Below are 24,535 nucleotides of genomic sequence, written 5' to 3'. Positions count from 1 at the left end.
GCATTGACTAATGCTAAATGGGGGGAAAAAGTGACTGATGATGATTACAGTGCAGGAATGCTCATGTGAGAACTTCCAGTGTCCCAGCAGTTTGATCAATTTTTTTTTCTTTTACGGTTTTCTTTGGAGAGGGAGTAAATTTGTCATGCAGTCTTAGTTTATTTTGATTTTGCTGCTTTGAACATAACAGAACATAGTAGTTGTAGCTTTTTAATTGCTACAGCTGCCAAAATTCTTAATCATGGGTAATGGTGGATTTACAATTTCCACTCTGATTGTTGTAATCAATCTGCATGCATATTATTGCATATTAATGATCTTTATTGTAAAATGAAAGTCCTGCCATTCAGACCTTTCAAACGATTGGGGACAAATATCAACTGAATCAGGAACAAGTCATGACAACATCAGGGACAATCAGGGACACATTTAAAATATTAGTGCTATTAGCTTGACACAATGACAGACTCAGAGCATATGAATTAATACATATTTTCTGAGGTAAATGAAGTTTATAACTCTTAATTGTAGTCATTATTCATTACGTGTAATTCACCACCTTTCCTCCAAAAGTCACTAGTTTTAGGAGGGATTAAGTGGGACAGAGTTAGAATTTGAGTCAAAATCCGGGATGTCCCTGGAAATCAGGGACAGTTGAGAGTTATGCTGCCATTTGTTACCTGTTTAAATAACACATTGTTTCTGAACTAAAGCTGTCTCTTCCTCTGTGTCCCAGGGTAGACATGCCATTTTCTGTAGGTCTTGGTGAGTATCACCAGTCACTGTTTGACAACCCAAAACTATATCTTGTTGAGTTTAAGTCAATGTACACACTAACAGCTAAAATGGAACTCTTTTCCAAATGGTTAGTTTTTATTTGTCTGTATGTGAAGAACAGGAATGACTCAGTTACAATGCAGCACTATATAAACAAACTGGTAAGTTTCTTCATTTTAGATCAATGAAATTTTACTTTTACCCAAATAAATGCAGCAAATTTAAGGATAGTTTGAAAATAAAATGAGATAAAATAAACACTGCAGGCCTTAAAATAAAATAAGTACTGCCAGCCTTACTATTTTTTTAAGTGATTCACAGTTCTGTGGTTGCTCTACACGACCTAAGTGCTGCTTTTAGTCGAACTATTCAATTTGGTTTATCACAATGGAAGTTTGCATTCCATCAATTTCTGTAGGCTTTGATTTATCAGTTTTGCTGACTTATATGATAGCAAACACCACTTTTGCTGACCCCATTTTTGGCATCATATCAGAATTAGCAATGCTCTGACATGGATAGTGAGCGTCATGCTTGATTAATGGTATAAAAGCACACAAAATAGTTTCAGGCATCACTGGAAACATAAGTCATTGCAATGTAAATGTGTAATGCAGTGACCAAAATGACTTTTTCTAGCCATCAAATAGCATTCCCTGCCATCTTCCTGCAGCTTACATCATTTTGTTTAGTCCCACACTTAACATTGTGTACTACCTTTCTCTCATTAATATATTTAACATTAGTTTTTAGTTAATAATATTAGTGTGAGCTAGTTTCATTCAAGCATAGGAAGCATTATCAAAGTAGTTCAACATTAAATATTGCATGGGGAAAAGTGCCAAATGTTAAAAAAATATGAGTGCTGGTATGTCTGTCATTGTGTGGACATGAGCATTCATTATCATTTTGAGCATGTAAATATGTAACCTTCTGTCAGAGCTGGGATTACTCACATCCCATCTTTCAGCAAAAACTTATCTCAAATCAAAGACTACTAATTAATTAAGGAGTCAGATCGATCCACTTCATGCATACTGGAGATACGTAACACTAGTTCTGCTTCCCACCTTTGCTGAGGTATTCATTCTCTATGAATCCTAGAATCCTGTATGATAGTCTCAATTTTGATATTAAAGCCAGGATCACGGATATTCACTTAATTTCTGACTAAGATTTGTACAGCTTGATGATACTATGTGACAACACAGGCAGTAATTAAATATCCAAAGCAAGACAGACAGCACTTTTTGGTAGGCAGGGTGCATACATGTGCAGTGCAGTGTCTCTGCAAGTAGACACATCCATGCGGTGCAACATATACAGAGAAGAACAAGACACAATCCAGAGAAGAGTTGTTCATTACACTGCACAGATCTCACAAGAAATGAAAATGTAAACTAATAGACCGGTGCATCCTGAAATAAAGCTGCACCTGCAGAGGTTATGTTTCATGTGTTAGTGTGTCCTTCAGTAAGTTGGCACAAAGTACCACATAAAGCTAATAATCATGCAATATTTCCAGCTGGAATGTTATGGTTTCCACATATGTGGACAAGTGATAGATGCATAAAAATAGAGGAAACAGCAAGCAGAGGTGCACACAGAAAGATAACATATAGGAATGTGCATAATGGGGGAAAGGCAGCACCCACTGTTTGCTTTATTTATATATATATATATATATATATATATATATATATATATATATATATATATATATATGTATATATATATATATGTGTGTGTGTGTGTGTGTGTGTGTAGAGAGAGAAGGGAAGAGGTGGAATAGAGAAAGGAAAAGAAGGGTAAGAAAGAGGGAAGGACCACGTACATCAGCAAACAGACACACATATAACAGCACAGAGAAACAAGGGTGCATGTGCATGTACTATGATGGGGATACATAGGATCAACAGAGGTAAGCAGGTGATAATGCATAGGGTTGGATGTTGCACAGGGTATGGTTGTAATAGTGGAAGCAGAACATCTGAGCGTGGATATGGTCAGCTAAAAGCAACAGTGTGCCTTCTGCCACCCTGGCACAGATGGACGTTACTGTCAGCCATCACCAAATGATGGTTCAGGCAGGCCAGAGGTATGGGTCACACCATCCCCAGGTGGTCAGATAGATGGACTAGCTGGATGAGTAAATCTGCTATCTGCTGCAGGAGTCTGTCCATCTCCACCATATACCTGTTCAAAGAATGCTTTTTCTACGGCAGCCTCCACTGAGTGTTTCAGCTCTGGTCGGGCCACTTCAGGCACCCTGCCAGGGAAGTGTCAGGAGCACCACCCCCAGCAAACCACTCCTAGCCTCATCGGCTTCACATTCCTCAGATACAGTCTAATCAGGGGTGGGCCAACGTTATGTTACCAGCTAAGCAAATACATTATCTGGAATTGCAGTGAGGACACACTATGAGAAGTCTGCCATAAGTGAATCTATCCTGAAAATAAGCTAAATACATTTAAAACACACATCAGCATTTGTGACTAGAACTGACACTGGCTGACTGCTAGTCTTATTTGCCTCCTGCAGTAGGTGACATTAGTACCATTTAGTTCTGTTGTTACTAATTAAAAAATAAGTGTTACTTCAGATAACTATGACTGATGCAAGGTAAGATGACAGAACAACACATACAAGTCACAGTACATACATGTCTCCCATTAGCTGCATGACAGGCAGCAAGAATGTGCGTGTTCCCATTGCATGCCTTAACATACACAATCAGTCAGTAGCAAGAATAATCTCAAACATAAAACAAGAAAAATTCAGTACTGTCCACATATAATATAGGTCAGGGTGTTGTTGCCTAATCTCTGCTTTCCATGCACTGAAGTCATCAGGGTTGTGGTGTTGCAGTAGAATTATACTAATGCCTACACTATTCTCAGTAATGCCTATCACTGGGGTCAACACCTCATCTAGGCCATACCATGCATCTATTGTTCTGACTGGGTCATCATAAATGTCCAGCAACCAATCTCTTAGCTAGACATGAAGGAGACAGATCATAATTTGCTTTCCTTCATATATTATGGCAGTGACAAGCAGAAACTGACAAAGCCTCATTAACATATTCTGAAAATAGTAGCACTTAATCATACCTCGTCAGTCATGTTTACTGTGTGATTTCTGAATTGCAGGTAATATAACATGTAGTTGTGAAATAGCATGACATATATGCTAGTGCAGGTCTCCAGCACTAGATTACTGCCACTAGATGTCAGTGACAATCCTAGGGAACAAGCTGTGCTTTAAAGTCACAGGTACATGGCAGGCAAATTAAGGAAGTCACAGATGTTCATGGAACCTGGCCTACTTTGCCTATGTGTTATGCAAAGAGGTATAAATTTGCATTTAGTTAAGACATGCCACTATTTGTATATTACGTCACACAGAGTAAGGAAGTAATTTTGGCTATAATGGGAAGCAACATTAGGAAGTAGAGCAGCTCTATCTGGACCCATAGGTAGCTCTGAGAAGGTACACAATACTCTGCAGGTGTGTGGTTCTGCCTTCCTAAGGATATGCACTTTTGCATAGCAATTCACATTACATAAGGCTGGTAATATGAATATGTCTACTTCCATGTAACCTTGTATGGTAACAATGTAGCTCATGATATCAGAACAACATGTTCCTGTACATACCTGTGACTACCTATGGTGAAGCTGTGGCCTGTGTAATCTGTATGGTGGTCTGTGTTTTGGAAATGGCATTCCAGAGCATATCTTCACTGTACTAGGGAAGATATAGGTTTACCAGTGTTTCCCAAGATGTAGCCTAATGTTGGTTGCCTTACCCTATCCATACCTCTGTGTTCTAACAAAATGGATGTGCTCTGTGGGGAATGCATAAGTACTAATTTGTGTGGTAAATACACCTGCTGTGTGTATGCCCATAGCTGTCCCTACAGCTGTAGTCTTGCATACCCCATGTATGTCCCTTCATCTACAGTATGGTATAAATAAGTTACCCCTATACCTGCAGCTGTCATCCTATCAGACCTAGTCATATACAGTCTGTACACAAGTATTTGCATGTTTGAAAGATAAAGGTAGATGGCAGAGACTGAACATGATGCCCTGCTATAGGCATACAGCAGAAACAGTTTATGCCTGTTTAGGAGAGGAGATGCTAAGCAACCTTTATGGGACTAGGTGTGGCAAGCAGTGGTCCGTGACATAAATGCTTTGGGAATCCACAGTCACACATTACAGCAGTGTTGTAAGTATATTACCAATATATTATGCCATGCCAAGGAAAATACATGTTTTAAAGCAGAAGAGAGGTTTGTCATGGAGGGGTGCACAGAAGCAGCAGGCTAGCAGAGCCAGAAGAATATTTGTTGTCCATTCAGGAGGACAATTGTACAGGGATTTTCCCTGAAGCAGTGGACATTGGCATCAAAGTCCCCCCCCCCCACATGACTCAGTGGATAATGCATCAGGTTAGTACCATGTGCACTATAGTTCTGTACAGCCGCCCTGCATATATATATATATATATATATATATATATATATATATATATATATATATATATATATATTCAGATATTTGATACCTCAGTAAAGGGTGAAGGTGTTGCCTCCTCCACAGACAAAACTGAGGTTGCACAGTCTAAGTGCTCACCATCACTACTGGGGAAGGGGTTTATAGGTTCTTAATATGTTTATCACCACAGAGGCCATCAAGAAGCTCAGTCACATCACACAGTACTGGTGAAAGACTAACATAGTGGCTCTGTACTCACTCACTTGTGGCACTGGTAGACCAGAATGTTCTGGGCTCTTCTCCCAAACCCAGGTACACTAGAGGAGCAAAATATTGTGGGTTTTATTTTCACCCCAGGTGCTTGCATTAATTTTTCAGTACTGGCACCACAGTGCAGCATAAAAAGGATGTTACACTCCTAAATGTGCTGCCCTTTGGAAGAGATGTTAAACTGAAGTCCCACCTGGGGAGGGCTGGTGGTAGCTCAAGTGGACATAAAAGATCCCATGGCACTTATCAAAAAAAGGAGTACAGGAAGTTCTCTGGTGCCCTGGACAAATCTCCACTAGTCAGTATGAATACCACTTAAGGTCTCACCTGAAAAGAGGTCATTGGTCTAGTGGGACTAACAAAGTCAAGAAAGCACAAATAAATCAAATGAACAAAATAAATAAATAAAGTAAACTTTCCCCACATATCCCCAGTGAAAATCTGTGATCGCCTATCTAGTCATCGAGACTGTTTTTTAAAGGGTTGCATAGATATATATATAGATAGACAGACAGACATATATATATATATATATATATATATATATATATATATATATGTGTGTGTGTGTGTGTGTGTGTGTGTGTGTAGGCCTACTGAATTTAATTGAAAGATCCAAATGTCAACATGCAAAACATTCACCCCAAAACATTGACACTGTGCTATAACATGCACTTAGCAATAACCGAGGCACATGCAAAATCAAAGTATGATTAAAGTTCATGAAATTAGTATTGTTTCAATCTTTGATGTTAGCCAGAAGTGTTCTTCGCAGCAGCCACAATGTGCCCAGTATTGACCTCTTCTGCAATTCATAGGGAGCTACATGTATTGGTAACATATCTAAGTGCAATTGCAAATTCTTTTTTATAAGACCCATTGCTTCTACTACTATTGGAACTGTCTGGGTATGCTTCTTTCACAATGCCCTTGTTTCTGCCTGCCAATCCTGGTATTTTATGACTTTGTGTCTCTCTGTATGAAAGGCACTGTAGTCACTGGGTGCAGCAATTTCACTGATCAATGCTAGGTTTGTCTTCTTTTCATGGACTACCCCATCTGTTTTTTTGCATCTCTTTTTTGAACTATTGGTAATGCGTGATCCCATGTGATATAAATGTCATCATTTTCTATAATGATTTGTGGATCGTTTCCACTGTTTTTCAGGTACCTCAATATTATAATGATTGCACAATCCCCAGTGCAACAGTCTTGCCACATTATTATGCTTTTTAGTATACAGTGCTTTTGTTATTAGTATATATATATATACCACAACCAGCAACAAGATGTGAGAATGTTTCCAATTCTGTTTTACAAAACCTATGTTTGTCTGTTTCTCCCACATGTTCAATGGACTTCTAAACCAATGTGTACATAGTCCAATACCTTGGGCCTCCAATATTAACCTTTCGTCTTTCCATTAAAATTCACCTCTCCTCAACCATTCCTGTATTCAGTCTTAATCAACATGAGGTTGTTCCAAGAGTTTTCTATACTTGCAACTGTATTTATACATTTTTCCACTTGTCTTGCCTTCTCTTCTGATCCTTCATGTTATATTATTTCTTTTGTTTTGTTTTTTTTTGGGTTTTTTTGGCACATTCATTTGCTGCCTGATTTTTATCTACTTCTGGTTTAATTTCCATTCCCACTTGCCACTGATACACTTCTGCTAAACTAAGCAGGGAAGTCATCTTAGACATATTCTGCTCATGTTTTAAAACTTTCACTATGTTTGGGTCTTGTGAGGTCAGCAGATATGTATACAGTCTTAAAGCTGCAGATCTATACATGTAGGGAATATATCAGTGTTGTGTAATTGATGATGTCTGATGCATAGTGCAATATAACCATGGTACTGTACCTAGCCTTTAAATAATATTATGTGCTTCATTTTATTCTGTGTGACACCTCACAGCCGGTGTATACTTTGTCAAGGCCCATAGAGGTAGATTAGATATTTCAGTTTTGCCTGTGCTGTCGTACACCATGTACAACACTGTCTGGCAGGGTGGGGTAAGGCCACAGTTTGCTCTCTGTCTTCATCACTGTAGTCACTGCTAAGGGTGTACCTTTGGTGGCTGTGGCAAGGCCTGTTGTTGTGAGTCTTGAGGTTCCTGGGACTGAGGGCAGAGCTGCTTGATTCCTCATGATCATATTGCAAGCAGTGACAGAAGTGCACTGCAGTCCCTGTCCAAGACATGTCCAGGCAGTGCAGCCAAGCTTTCAGCAGGCTGGACATTCATCCTGTGGTGTTATAAGTTTCTGAATGGATTGCATTATACTGCAGTTCTACCATAATATGTGGGTTTCTTATAGGCATCATCAACCATGGCCCCAGTAGATGTCATGTATCACCTGTAGCACAGTAAAGACATATGGGAGTGACACTGGTTCATACACTCTCAGTCTGTTGCTATATTGGGCATGTGCCTGCATTTATCTACTAGGTGTTCCTGTGGAATATCACTGTGCAGGAAGTGATACTAGAGATGACTTGTATACTATATGTGGGAATCATGGGGACTACCAGGGTGCTGTTCAGACACTTTAGTTATTGGCAGCTATATGTTGCACACTACCTAACAGCTGATGGAATGGTAGCCCTTCCTATCGATATAATGTTGTCTGTAGACATCTTTTGGGGCCTTTATTGCCTTATATGTGCAATTTATAGTACCCAGCTCTTCTATGAAGTAGGTGATGTACAGAAGCCACTCACAGTGGTGACTGCCTCACCTGTAGTGTTAGGGAAACTAATATTCTCATCCACATGTAGCAGACATTTATCAAGAAATGCATTTGACTATTCTGCAGGCTATCTGTGATGTACCCAAGGTATCCCCTTTTTGTCTCAGAAACGTTCCTGTAGCTAGAACAGTAAAAAATACACATACCTTACTATCACTGTATAGAAGTTCATACACTCCCCCAGAACCAGTTTGTGGATCATCCATGTCAATCAGTATCAGTATTGCATCTCTATCAACTCAGAGTCAGTCGGTTAGCTGCCGGTCGATTAGCAGATGGTAGGTTGTCCTTTACTTGTACCAATTCTGATCCTGCCTCAGGAGTCTCGTTATGCAATGGGGCAGAGGATAGTACCACTTACAGACATTAAGTACTGCAGCTACTGTTGTTCGAAGCATGTTCGCAAATTACAAGTCTCAACATTTTTACATGCTTTTGTCTTTATCCTCAGGCAGAAATACTCAAGCGCTTTTGCCCCTGATGACTAGAAATCATAACCTGCTTGCACAGACTCTCTTTGGCATCTCCAGATGTGCTCATTATGCTGCTCTTCTTCATTTTCATATCATTATAGGATCATTTGTGTACCACTTCCTGTGCTTTTTTGCATGTTGGCTTGCAGTGCTAGCTGCTTCTATGAATTACTACCAAGATGCGCATTCTTGATTTCAGCACAATAGTGCACTGTATAGTATGCAGCAAGCTCAAACTTTGTCTTCAAAAAAAATAACCCATATAAAAACAGTGAGCATTGTGTTATTACATAAATGGAAAACAATCTCTCATACTGATTACCTATAGAAGATTATCTGCTTAAGTACAAATTGTGTGTATATATATATATATATATATATATATATATATATATATATACATGTATGTATATATGGGTCTACCTGAAAAGACCAAAATTCCACATTACCGAATCCGACAAGACAGGGATGACACTCACATGAACAAACACTCAGAACACTGGAATTTTACTGTGAGAAAAGAACCACTTGGCCAGCAGGGTGAACTTTGCCTTTTTCCCACTGTAGTGCAATCTCGGAGTTAGTATATATAGTTAGAGGGAGTGGGGGGGGGTGAAGCCACCCACATCGGTGGGCTTGATTTCCTTTGGTTTGTGTTTTTTATGATGATGGACATGTGGTGACTTTCCCGGAGTTCGTTATATCAGTGTTCTGAGTGTTTGTTCATGTGAGGTTTTCACAATGTTGTCTCGGTCTTGTCGGATTTGGTAATGAGGGATTTCAGTCTTTTCAAGTAAACCTACATATGTACACACACACACACACACACACACACACACACACACACACACACATATATATATATATATATATATATATATATATATATATATATATATATATATATATATAATGTATTAAATGTACTAGTAAAGGGAATAAAACTGGAATGAAATTATTGTATATAACAATTCTAAGTTCCTCTTGTCTCATAGACAGCTAGACAAAAACAAAACCACTGACGACCAACATAAAACTTGTAACAGTTTAATAATCCAAAAAGGTAAAGCTTTCAGGTAACAAGTACCCTTCCTCAGTGCTAGTAACATCAATATAAAATAACATTCCTTTTATAGTACTCATTCATCCACACAGCCAATAAAACAATTATACAGTTAAAACATTTGATATCTTAAACTGCCAATACATAATAAAATACATGTTTATTTTACTTTTTCTACATATATGTATTTATATTTTTTATAGCATTTTACTATGTATTGGCACTTTAAGATACCAAATGTTTTAATTGAATAATAGTTTTATTGGCTGTGTGGATGAATGAATACTATAAAAGGAATGTTGTTTTATAGTGATGTTACTAGCACTGAGAAAGGGTACTTGTTACCTGAAAGTTTTGCCTATTTGGATTATTAAACTGTTACAAGTTTTACGTTGGTTGTCAGTGGTTTTGTTTTTGTCTTCTTGAGGTTTCAATGTTACCACTGCACCTTCACTCTGACTCTAGTTTTGGTTGTTTGTTCATTAGACAGCTAGAAATTTTGTGTATATTTTTAGCAAATTTCAAAGAGACAGGTGGCTTTAAGGCTACAAGTGTTTACCTTGCCACAAAGCTAAACTTTATTTAACGTTTGTCAAAAATTTCCACTGTTTCAGTCAAACAGGGATATGAATAGATGGTATCAGTTTTCTACATCTAGCTAACTCAAAAAAAAATCACATCACAAAATGGTTATGTTATTGATTTTATGTCTGTCTCAGTCTGCATTCATCAAGGACAGGTCATACTTACTCAACCTGGTGGACCTTTTTGAAAAGGTCACTAAAGTAATGGATGAAGTCAAAACAATACACATGACATATCTTAACCTGGCCAAAGCTTATGACACAGTTCCCCATGCAGGCATAGTAGGAAAGCTAAATAAACTTGGAATAAACCTCTATGTCACCCTCTGGACTCCCAGCTAGCTCACAGATAAGATGCAGGAAATCAAAACGGGAGAAGTTACCACAACGAAGAGTCCAGTCACCAGTGGAGTTACCCAGGGTTCTGTGCTGGAACCTCTCCTGTTTGGCATCTACTTTTCTGAAGTAAAAAACAAAATGACTGCGGCTGACTAAGTTTGCAGATGACTGCAAGTTAGAAGCAGTCATTGAATCCCTAAATAAATCATGCATCCTGCAGGAAGGTTTGCCCCAAATAAATAACTGATACCAAAATCATGAACTGAAATTGAAAGCCCAAAATGCATTATTATATCCTATGGGAAGTCATCTACCCTAGTGGACTACCACATTGACAATCTGCCCCTAGGAGCTGATCCAGTTGTTTGGGGTTTGGGAACTTTTGTGAACAGTGACCTAACTTTTGACCATTGTGTGTCCATTGTTGTAAGAAAGTACTTCTGTATTGCACAGCTTATAAACAAAGGGATTGTATCTAGATCAAGGGATGTCATTGCTCCCTTTTACTCAGCCCTCATTAGGCCAATCATTGAGAGTAGTGCCCCCTTTGGCATGTAACTGTCCAGACATATGCAACAACTGTAATCCCCACAGAGATAGCTTACTAAAAAGATACAAGGCCTAAACAACATATCCTACATGGACTGACTCAAAGCCCCATCACTATACTCAATATCCTACAGACTGCTAAGAGGTGACCTGTACCTGGAATACAAGGCATCCTCTGAATTAGTACTGATTGATTTACTGAACATCAGCAAGTCAAATGGCTTCAGAAATACTCAGTCTAGGGATCTAAACTTCTTCTGCAACATTAGCAGAATGGTTTGGAGGGACAAGTATATCTTACAGAGGATACTTCTGCTCTTAAATAGATTTGCCACCCACATAAAACAAAGTTCTTGTCCATATTCAAGTGCAACTAGGATCTACGGATGCAAAACATAAATTTTATCCCAGGGCTGTCCCCTGTACTTCTAATGGACAGAGGCAGCTCCTAATGTATGCATCTCCTGAAATTATCTATGGTATGATCCTATTTATTTTCATTAAGGGAAGTATATAATTATTGACCATGGGAAGGGTAAGCCCAATTTCTAACCAAATGGGATAAGTTAATTCACACACAAAAAGGGAAACTGGATAAACTTACAATGTCTCACAAGGGCAGCTAGCCTAGTACTTACCTACGAACCCACAAGCTATTACATGTGGTATTGGTTCACTATTATGTTTGTCTTTTCGGCTTTTCCCAGTTAGGGGTCGCCACAGCGGAACTCTGGTCCGCTAATGATTGGCAGTAGATTTTTATGGTGCCAAGTTGCCAGCCCAACGCCCAACCTTCAGCGAAGGCACGCCCATTCACACATGTCTTTCGGAGGCCACTTGACCACAGGGAGGAAATGCAGACTCCACACAGAAGACACTCCTGCCGAGAATCAAACAGGAGAACCTCTTGCTGTGAGGCAACAATGCTACCGCTGTACCACCATGGCCAAGCATTGGTTCACTATTATACATACTAAAACTGAATAATTATTAGATCAAGCATTTTGGAATAATTTTATATATATATATATATATATATATATATATATATATATATATATATTTTTTTTTTTTTTTTTTTTTTTTATTTATTGTCAAGTCTTCTAACCATCTATTTAAAGCAATTAATTGTTTAAGCAATAAGGGTTAAACAATGATTTCTTTCTTTTTACTGACCTAAATAATATGTGTTAGTGTCTGTTTATACAGATAGTTGCTATGATGTTATTAAATTAGACATTATAAGAACAATATTTTACAAACCCATAAGATAAGATAAGAATAAAGAATTTTAATCTATTTTTTTCTGGGCATCCTAACCTCCTAGCTTGAACTGTACAGCCCTCTGCCAGCAATTTAACTCCTTCACCAAACCTTGGAGGAGATGGTTTTATGAAGCAGCATAATTCACAACCAGAGGGAACTAAAAGAAGGGCTAGTTACTGACTGGAGTCTATATTGCTCCATTGCTAATGAGACAATGAATCTAATAACAATGCAAAACAACCACATGGTCAGGTGGGCATGACTTCCCAACTGTCTGCTTGTACAAACTATTAAAGTGGCATTTCCATGCACCATAGCCTATGCCACACATTTACATTACGTACGCTACTGTACAGGCATAGCACTTACTCTCCTGTCTAGAAGACAGAGCTGGTCTCCTCCTGCTCAGTCCTAGCCTTCTCTGACCAGTCTTCCAGCACCCTAGCAGACCAGCAAACTCCAGTCACAGATAGCATATGTGGACACCTTACTTTTGTGCCAGCAGGCTAGTGCCCATACAGATTTACAGATATGAGTCATTGGCAGCGTATGTGATCACCTTGTTCTTATGCCGGCATGATATTAGCCTGGCAGACTGCCATACTTTGGTCACTGACATCATAGGCAGGAGCCTTCTATTATACATCAGAATGACCTTACTAAACAGTTTGCTAGTTATTATAGCATAGTAAGGCTTTATTTTTAATGTATTTAAAACAATATGAGTCATATCTTCTGATGGAAATAAGGGCAAAGTCTTCAAGCATTTGGTAAAGATTTAAAGATTAAAAATGAGTAATCTGTAATGATTGTATTACTCCATATTCCCCTAAGTGTGCTGGAAAAAAGTTTGAAAAGTTTTTCTATCTCTGCTAATCCTGGAGACTGACAGACTTGTAGTGGCAAATCTTATGGGGATGCTACAGTACACAGCGACAGGGAAGAAGTAGTGTGTGTATACACAGGGCTGCTATTTTTTGTTCATAATGTACTGAGACTGTTTTAATTCCAAGGAAATTGCCTGACTATGTTTGAATTATGACTGAAATTCTAAATAAAAATCAAAACAGTGTTGTTACATTTCATTTCAATGCTCCAATCTCCAGACCAGCTGACATATACCACAGTCCCTAAGGATAAACCTGTGACTCCATCAGTAATGGCCATAAGCCGCAGACCCTTGCCTGTACCTTGTAGCCTATGAATGCATCACCATCAACATCAGTGTCTACATCACAAAGGGTCAAAAGCTTGTTTCCTCACCAAAGTCTTCTGTGGTATGGATACTAATACCCATTCTCAACCTGAGCAGGCAACAAACCATCTGCAAACTTATGTGCCTTAAACCCTTCAACCATCTATTATTATGGCCAAAATCTTGAAAAGTTCTGTAGCATGCCTGAAGATGATGAGGGTTTGTATTTCTGAAGGATGACAGTACTCATCAAACATCCTTCTCATAAGTTGTCTCAGTGGCACAGAAGGATGACGCCCTAATGAGATTCAGATGGAACAGGACTGATGTGACCTGGGTAATGAAGCAGCCAATAAATGAGGACAGGACTGTATGGCCAGTGCTTGCCTACCTATTCTAAGGAGAGGGAGGTAGCTAGGCCCAGCTCTGAACTGGCAGCCAGCAGATGCCGGATGTGCCGCAGGTATATCAGCATCAACTGGACTATATCAGGGGTGTAAATGCTAAGCAGTGCATGCTATAGCTGAAGTCAGATAAAGTCAGGCATGTACATTACAGTACAGCATATGCATGGGGTCAGTACTGTAGGCCCACCACACTGACTGCCATAGAGATCAGGGGTTAGGGCTTAACCTGAAAAGAAATACCCTGGTGGCTGCCTAGATGATGGCATTCTGTGATTGATTATTCTTCTGTGGGAAAGAATAGGGTGTCTGGGTCATGGAATGACTGATGGTTGGCAGGAAGTGGAGAGAAAAAAGAATATGAAAAAACTCCCTCTATGCACATTCAACCATGCTTTTCCCAGCAATATCATGCCCAATGCCTGCATCCTGAAATTGGAATTATCAATAGACCCATCCCAGGCTTCCCCCATTATGCCATCCTCAACATCCCCATCTTTATAAAATCAATTCCCAAAATCTTCATCCCAACCTAAATATTCTCTTCAGATCTACATCCATTGCACACCCCATCCTCCTTCATACACATATCCATCAGGACCATTCCTATTATCCCTATCTCCCATCATAACATCACCATACTCAAAACATGCATGCCAAGATTCACATCACCAAAAGGACAATTCTGAGCTCATCTGTCCCCAGCAGCTGACACAACAACTCTAATCTTTCTCATCCCCATCTCCAACATCTTCATCCCAATCCCATCCTCAACAGGTCCATTGCCAGTACAACCATTCCAATCACCAATACCCATAACCAAGAGTTTCATCCCTATATCCCTATCTTTCATTTGTGTCACCATAATAAACATCTTTTTCCCAGAGCTCACATCTCCAATAGGCCCATTTCTTCCATCCACTTAAACCCACTCCTCAACAGCTCTATACCCACCATCTCCATCTCCAACAGCTACATCACAAAATGCACATCTCCATAACTCCATCCACAACACTGCCATCTGTAAAGCCTACCCAACACTCACATATGTATCAGGCTCATTTCCAGCATCTACATTTCAACAGGACTATCTTCACCATAGCCATTCCAAATCAGATCCATAACATACTCATAACCAACAGGTTCACCCCCTAATACCACTATCCCCATCACACATCTGCCACCCCAGCATCTCAATCCTAACAGCCACATCACCAATAGGCCCTTCACCAGAATCTGCATCAACCCTATCAACAACAGTAAATCCCCAGCATCAGCATTTCTAACAGCTCCATCCCAAAACCCTTATCCCCATACCTCTGTCCACAACACCTTCATTTCCAAATATGCTAATCACTTCCAGTCCACACATCAACTTGCCCAATCCCAGATTCTTTCAGAATTCACTAGTATCATTACTGTGTTAAATGGTATAATGGGTGGGGGATGCAGTTTTCTCCAGACTTTATTTGTTTAAAATATTATGTCTCTGCTGTTCACAACTTTCTGCCTGCTAAGTTGACTTTCCTCTTAAAATACAAATAAGTGTAGATTTTCTGAAGAAAAGATGCATTTTATCCTCACCAACAAATAACAGTTTCCTTGCTTTACTGTATTTAATTAAAATAATATTTTTCAACTAGCTGACTGTAACTTGCAATTGACATTTCATAATGCCTGCTGATATTTTAAGATACATAATCTACACCATCAGTGCAAGCTTTTATTCTCTTTGTTCCATAAACTTTTTATCTCTCTGTGCTATTAAAATACTTCTCAGTCTGATCACTGTTGTTAAGCCTGTCCTTGCCTCCAGGCATAACAGGGCTTTCTATTACAAAAAGCATTGCCCCCCCCCCATCCCACCCTCACAAATTCTCACGTTTCAGTTTTATACTTGCACTATATTCACTAGATTTTGTGACAGAATTGATCATGGTAGCCAGTGAGATTCATCGTATCCCCAGTTCCCCACCACCACCAGCAATCCTCTGACTATAGATGTCAGGCACCTTTGTAAATAGAATGCAATCTATGGACAGCTGTGATAGTTAGTTATTGCAGTCCCTGGATATACCACCAAGAAAAAAAATAGAGAGAATTTTTTCTACTCTTTGAATATAGCACCAAAGGGGGGAAGGGGAGCTTCCATTCCTGAGATATGGTACAATAAAGAAGGATGGAGTAGATTTTCTTCTCCTCCCTGCTTACACACAATACAAGACATTTTATTTCTTACCAAGTTCCTTGGTATACCACTAATAAAGAAGTGTGGGTATGTTCTTTAATGCCTTTGTAATACTTGTCATAAAATGGAGATGGGGTTCTTCTGTTCCCTAGTTATACCACCAAAGACAAGATGGCATTTTCACCTATACCTAAATATTGTACAAGTTAAGATGGGGGTCATTTCTTGAATCCTCTTCACAACTGTAGCTGTGGGAAGGGTCTTGCAGACCTACCACCCATTAGCCATTCCAGGAAGATGATTCTTATAGCAAGGTTTTGAAGGCAAAAGGTATCCAGACACTTGATCCCTCAAAAGTTCTACCACTTTCTTTATATTCAGTTCAATCAACCAACGTTATCAGTCTTTTAAGTAGCCATATCTTGCTGTTGTCTGAACATGTTAATATTTTAGTACAACTCTCATGACAAGGTTTTGATTTTAATTTTCACAGGTGAACCCATCAAAAGAAAAATACTGGACTTATGTCACTTCTGATGCCTTCAGATTTGCACTGATATGGAAATATGGAGGGATATACCTAGACACAGATGTTATATCCGTTAATCCTGTTCTAGAAAAGAACTTCTTAGTTGGTGTGCCACCTCAGCGGATCAGCAGTGCAGCTTTTGGCTTCCATCGTCACTACCACTTCCTCTGGGATTGTATGAAACATTTTGTTAGCAACTATCATGGGTCAATCTGGGGATACCAAGGGCCATCCCTTCTTACACGCATGTTAAAGCAAAAGTGTCAAATTCCAGCATTTCAAGCGCTGCAAGATGATAAATGTCAGAATATATCTTTGCTGCACCCAACCCGATTCTACCCAATCACGTATCCTGGCTGGAAAATATTTTATCAACCTTTTGAAAACTTTCCAAACTTCAATAATTCATATGGTGTGCATTTATGGAATTATATGAACAAAGAGAATCGAACAGTGGTTACAGGAAGCAATACTCTAATAGAGAATATTTACAAGAAATACTGTCCTGACACTTACAAAAACATTGTGTTAAACAGCCTACCGAAACTAAAGAGGAAAGATAGCAAATTAATCCAATGACATTGTGATAGTCTAAAGTGTAACTGTTTGTTATCCAGTTTGGTACAAAATACATGTTTTCCATCTTCTTCAGTGCTATTAGAAACATGTTAATCAGTTCAAAGGTTTAACCACAAACACTGTGTTATATTTTTCCAGATTATCTCTGCCTAACATACAAAGCTATGTCAGACCCAGAGCTGTTGGACATGCTACACCTAAGGAAATCCCAATCCCTCCAAGCTACATGCTCTAGGGACCTAAACCTTGTCACCACAATAAAGAGGACACGCTGGAGGGATAAATTCCTGTCCCAGAGACTTCCTATACTCTGGAACAAGCTGCCCATCTATGTCAAGCAAAGTTCTTCATTAGCACTCTTCAAGAAAAATCTTGATGAGTGGATGGGAAATAGGAAATGCACCCCGGGGATCACTTCTGTGTCTCTGCTCGACAGTGACACAGGAAAATAACTTTCTTGGGTGGCGTAAGCCATGGAACCTTGTTGGCTAGGCTTACGTAGGCCCTTGGGCCGATAGCCTAGTACCTACCTATGAACCTATGAACATAGCCTTTCACACAGACAAAAACAGCTGATCACTTCATTAAGTCCATTCATCTTATAGCAACCTCTGTATAACAGTTAGATGGTGCTATTACTGTGCAGACAAGAATTCATTGCATGTGAACACCTTTCCTGCTATTACCTGAGAAGCATGAGACTTTGTATTAGTCTTTGGTGATGTCTGGTTTTCATTAAATGTAGCCCAAGCAGGTGTGGAAATTGTGTTAAGTTGAAATAAAAAATACTGCAGATATTCAGAAAGAAAAAGAGGTGTGAGAAGAGCTCCTTAATGTGACTGGGTAGTTTTGTAAACGTTCTTACTGTCAGAGGCTGTGGTAAGGTCTTCTTCTAAATTAAATGTTTTTCTACTTGGTGACATTGCATTGCACTAGGAAAGTTGAAAACAGCACACAGCTGACTGGGATTCAGAAAGGCTTACAACAAGGGGAAGCCTTACTCATTTCTCCTCTGCAGTAAGCCTTTCCATTTCTTAGACTGCCCAACTATGGGGGTGTTGGGGGGACTTAGAAGAGAGAGTGGTCTCGTGGGTAGAGCTGCATGATGATGTCCCAGTCCAGAAGAGGAGTAAAGCTAATTAGCCATATGCTGTCTCCTCAGAAATGCTAGTGGCTCCTAATTTATGCCACTGAGTGATTCAGAGAGTTATGCAGCTGTGTAACATTTCACCGTTGGAGGAAAGAAGAACAGAGGTCACCCACTCACTCCTATGCAAGCAGTCACTGTACAAGTAAGTTTAGTGAAGACATGGGGACGAGAGTTGTTAGTGTGTACATGTATGTGTGGACATGTGCATATATAAATACATACATACATACATACATACATACATACATACATACATACATACATACAAATATTACAAGCATGGGCATTAATGCCCTTCTAGCCTGCCAATATACAAAAACAATTATTCCATAAAAAGTGTCCAGGCTGTTATTAAAAATATCTAAACTAGTACTTGCCTTTAATGTAATTTGATACTCTGTTCCATCATCAGCTGCTCTCTCAGAGAAACAGTTTAGTACACTTCTCATTCCTCTAGAATCTTCTACATAGGTTGTCAGACGATTTTCTACTACTTTTTGATAACCCCAAACATTCTCAGAGGTGGTTGTCTCTAAATGCCCTATACACCTGAATTAGATCTCCTCTTACATATCTGTAAGAGACACTGTACAAGTTCAGATATTTTACTTTTTTTATTTTATTACATCGAGTATGATAAATAAGAATTTTAAATTGAATATTTCATATAGAAGTTCACCTAGCATAGCAGGTAGAGTTGTACACACACACTGGAAGTGAAGTTTTGGTGTCTCAGTGCAAGGGATGCGCTACTTGTAGTTACATAGATCAGGGAACTACACAAGTCATTAATGGGAAGCTGTGCAAAGTTCCAGGAGTATTTAATTGTTATCAAAAAGTGGTGATTTATGGGTTACTTTGCCCCTGTAATACGTTTTACATTGGTAAGACCATACGTCAACTTAGGGTGAGGATACAAGAACTAACACATCCGAAATGTCAAAAATAATTCTCCTACCAGCTCTGTAGCGTCACATTTTTTCCAATATCATAATAGTGATTCAGATTTATTGATGTTCTTTATACTGTATGTGTTGACATGTTCTGATTTATATTTAGATCCATCTGATATGTTATTACAGAAGGAGGCTTGGTTTATTTTCACTTATGATACTTGCAACCAAAGGGTCTTAATAATGAATTACTTATGAAATATTTATTTTAACAGCTTTGGAAGTATCTTGGAACCTCATTTTATAGAAGTCAGGATATGTGTATTTTTGTATTTGGCTGGCTTATTGTTATTATTATTGCTATTTTTATAATTATTGTTATTCTATAAACTCATTTGTTTCAACCAAATTATTTTTGCTTTATGTTTTCATTTAAATTCATACGCATTCTGGTACATTCTATTGTTCTATTGTTCTATGTAGAAATGTTCTAACTGATGAACTATTTAAGTGCTTTACTGTATTTAAAACTTTTAACCGTGGTGGTGGTGCTGCGGTAGCGTTGTTGCCTCACAGTAAGACGCTGTCCGGTTCGATTCTCAGCTAGAGCGTCTTCTGCTTGGAGACATCCGTGAATGGGCATACCTTCGTTGAAGGTTGTGCGTCAGGGCTGGTAACTCGGCACGTAAAAATCAACTACCAATCATTAGCGGACTGGAGTTCCGCTGTGGCAACCCCTAACCGGGAAAAGCCGAAAGACACAACAACAACAACTGTATTTAAAACTTTTGAACCTTGAATGCGTATGCTGAGGCGTTAATTAATTTTTGTTTTTTACACATTGTTTCTAGTTTCTAATAAAGTTGCTTTTTTGTGCCAAATGATGTTTTTCTAAATTTTGGAGTGTGGAAGTGTTTATATTTGGCAACAATAACGAACGTTATATTTATAATACTATTCATAGGTTCATATGTGTGTACTAGGCTAATGGCCCTGGAGACTTTTACAAGCCTAACCCATAGGATTACACTGGCATCGTGCCACCCAACCTTAGTTCCCAGAGCCTCTATCAAGTAGAGCCACTGGAGTGATCCCCGGGGTGACTATTTCCCATCCACTCATTAAGATTTCTCTTGAACAGGGCCAGTGAGGCGCTCTGCTTGACATGTATGCCTATTCCAAAGCATGGGCAGTCTCTGGGTTATGAACCTGTCCCTCCAGCTTGTTCTGTTGATTGTGGTAATAAGGTTGAGGTTTCTGGAGTGTGTAGTGTGGAGGGATTGGGATTTCTTTAGATGTAGCATTTCTAACAGAGCTGGGTCAGACATGGCTTTGTAAGTCAAGCAGAGATCACCTCTAAGTAGGCGATATGAGACAGAGAATAGTTGGAGTTTTTTGAGTGTCCATATAGGACAAGTGTTTAAGGCCTAGGATCCTCTTTGCGGGGTACTTTTGTGGCCTCTCCAGTTGTTGCAAGTGTCTAGTGAGGTACATGCCAAATGGGGCATTGTACTCGATGATTGGCCTAATGAGGGAAGAGTAGAGGGAGACAATGACTTCTTTCTTACGGGATGCAAAACCCTTAATAATGAGATGTGCCACATAGAAGGACTTTCTGACCACAGTGGCAAGGTGGTGGTCAAAAGAGAGGTTGCTGTCTACCTGTGTTCCCAGATCTCTTATGATGCCCATTCTATACCAAAACTACCTCAACTTAAGAAAACAAGCCAGAATTACTTCTAACATGACAAAAATCTTCCTTCTTCCTTAAAAGCATAGTTTTGCCATATCTAATCCTAACTTCTTCTGGTAAGAAATTAAGCATTTAACTGGCCTTATCAATAACAATGCACTTTATAACTCTTCAAAAAAAAGCAAGTAATAACCAAAACCAAGCAAAAGATTTATATTTTTTCTCCTAACTTCTATTCAGGATGTTACTAATGCATTTACAAATGCCAACAGAAACTTACAAAATACAGATATTAACCAAACACAGTCACCACTTTACCCATTAGCTGGATACGAACCTACTTTCCACTTTAGGGAAATCATAGTAAAGGAAACTAAAACACTGCTTAACAATCTGAAAACATTCTCCTACAAACTTCAAAATTATCCTTTCTTTTCTAAAAAAAGCTGCATAATACATTGCTAAGCCTCTTACTTTCATATACAACTTATCCATTACTACTCCGTCTAAAACATTCAGTCATAATACCCCTTCCAAAGTTTAAAACCCATAAAGACTGGTGCCCTATTTCTACTCTAATTCAGTCATAATACCCCTTCCAAAGTTTAAAACCCATAAAGACTGGTGCCCTATTTCTACTCTATGTCTTCTAAGAAATATAATTCTAAAAACTTCTATATAAAAAATTACTCCAACACATAAACAGCTCTGGACTCCTCTCATTCAAACAACACAGCTTCTGTAATTGCATTTAGCACCACCACAGCTCTGCTCGCAGCCCTAATTCTATCTGTTGCAACATGAATGATAGTCTCATTACTGCTGGTGTTTTTGTAGATATGACTAGATCATTTGAAACAGTGGACCACAACCATCTCCTAAACAAACTTTACAAATTTAATTTTGGAACTAACACCATAAAATGTTTCCTACAGGATAGGACATTTCAGGTCCATTCAAACAACCAAGTATCTACAATTGTAACACTCAACACAGGAGTCCCCCAAGGCTCAATACTAGGCCCCCCTCTATTCTACTTATTCATTAATCACCTATCTTATGACCTCCCATCCTTAAACTTAGTTTTGTATTCTGATGATATTCTCCTACTCCAAGGCAATAGATGTCCAAAAACCCTACAAGCACGGATACAGCAATCTTTTAACAAATTCTGTCATTGAGCAACAACCAGTACACCATAAAAAATGTTATTCTATTTTCTTCCCCACAAAAAAATTCCTATTTCCCTACTTTTACTTTAACAGAACTACAAAACAATACTATACTAGAAGTCACAGAATATAAATACTTAGGAATTACCCTAGACCACACTTTTACCTTGTCTACACAGATATCATTACACAAAAAATAAACTCACAACTGAAGCTCTGTTATAAAATCTCCCACCTAATTACACCTCCTGCTAGAATAGCCATAGCTATAAAATGTGGTACTTATGTATTATCGCAACCACATTCCGTCTAATGCAATCACATTCCGAGCAGGACAAGTGGCTCTTTTCCAAGCGATCGGTTCCGAGCTCGTACTCACCTTATTTTTCTGCTCGACAAATGAATGGACCACAGATTTGGAGAAGGCAATGTTACCATCCATGTCACTAGCACAAAATTTCAGGGTTTCGTCGATGAGACGCTCATAATTATATGTACTGTGTGGGGCTTTATGTGCTCCATGTAGTTGCACTGACAGGAAAATATCAACATTTTTGTCAGCTTTTAAAGGCATAAACAGTTAACGGACGGTGTCAGCAGGGCAGTAAACAGTGGGGGGTTTCTGATAGTACTTTGCAGTGAAGTCAGTAACTAACATCTTACAATGTCAGAGTTCGTATCCTTCAGGAAACACATGCGAAAGCAAATCCTGTTACTGTCACAAGTTTGTACATGTTTTACAGCAGCTTAAGGAGACCTTACAGGATGTAACAATTATAAACCATTTTTTAAAATTCTGCTGGTGTCAGTTGCTGTTTACATCATGCAGATTTTGTCTAATGTGGGACACGACCATAACTTTCCTACGGGGTGCTTAACGTGCGGAATTCTGACAGTTAATTCGCGATTCGCCTAATGGTATGCTTTGTAGTTTCAATCTGAACTTACGTGGTTGCGATAATATGTAAGTACCAAAGTGTTCTTATTCCAAAGCTAGAATATGTCCTTACATTACTTTCCTTCAGTTCTTCATACAGTACAAAAAGCCTTCAGACTACAGTAAACAACATTTGTAGGTCTGCTTTATTGGCAAGCATCTATATACACCACTGCTTTCTGTTACAGAAAGTGAACTGGCTCCCAGTAACTGAAAGAGCAACCTTTCTGCTCAACTCAGTAACATTCGAAATATTAAAAGAATGTTATGACCCACCTCTAAAAAGATTCCTTCCCATCAGAGAACCAAACTACTCACTTAGAAATTCTCAGCCTAATCACATCCTACTACATAGACTTCCATTCAAAACAACCTTCTGTGAAAGGGCCTTTTCAAGAGTCACACCAGCAATATGGAATAGTATTCACTCTGAGCTTGGAGGAAAAAAAAAAAAGCTCTTAGAATTCAAAACAACCCTTTCTGAACAGCTTTTTAGTGACTCAGCTTGTAGATGTTTTATTGAGAAATTTCTAAAATTCCTGTTACTACCTTTCTCAATTCTCAGAGCTCATTTGTAAAACTATGTTAACTACAGCTGTTTTAACAATATATTGTCTTCTCCTTTATAAATGAGTTATCTGTATGAACAATTTTTAAACATTATTTCTATGTATATAACTGTATACAACTGTACTGTAATTTTGCTAATTGTTACTGTAAATTATGCTTTTATGGGCCAGGCATACTATCTGAAAAGGGTCTTCAGAACAGCCTACCTACCTGGTTAACAAAAAATATGTAAATAAATAAAGATGTAATAATATAATTACAATTTTTCTGACAAGGCACAATTTGTTAGCTATAAATACCAATTTAAATATTAAAACAAGGGATATGATAGGACACAGTTGGCAAAATTAACTTTAATGGTTGTCTTTAAGAATGCCTTAGGAGAATTGTATCTAACTGGTAAAGGACTGTAGCTGTACGTAAACAAAACAATTCCTGAGAAAGTTTGAATTTAAGTGGATAAAAATTACTTATTTTGCTGTCCATCACTGGTAAAGCTCTGTAAACAAACTGTTACTAAAGGACTAGCTAAGGATTTGCAGCATTTTATTTTTAATAGTGAGTATGCATGCATCTAGCAAAAGGAGGTCAGTGTTCAAGTGTGCAGATGAATTGATGAACAGTGCTGATGTTTTGAACAAGGG

General features: G+C 38.6%; 1 protein-coding gene across 1 annotated transcript in view; it reads left to right on the top strand.

The window, feature by feature from the left end:
• The window catches only part of LOC122801318 (alpha-1,4-N-acetylglucosaminyltransferase-like), a 164,286-nt gene extending 146,810 nt beyond the window's left edge, over positions 1-17,476 (top strand). The window contains exon 3 of the mRNA XM_044070861.1: positions 16,862-17,476. Coding sequence (XP_043926796.1) covers positions 16,862-17,476 — 615 coding nt within the window. The remainder of the gene's footprint in view (positions 1-16,861) is intronic.
• Positions 17,477-24,535: the final 7,059 nt, after the last annotated feature.

The sequence above is a fragment of the Protopterus annectens genome, chromosome 4.part1, assembly GCF_019279795.1.
Source record: "Protopterus annectens isolate FY-2018-M chromosome 4.part1, PAN1.0, whole genome shotgun sequence".
Lineage (NCBI taxonomy): Eukaryota > Metazoa > Chordata > Ceratodontiformes > Protopteridae > Protopterus > Protopterus annectens.
Note: the sequence above shows the minus strand (reverse complement) of the source record. Positions and strands in the feature narration are given on the sequence as shown.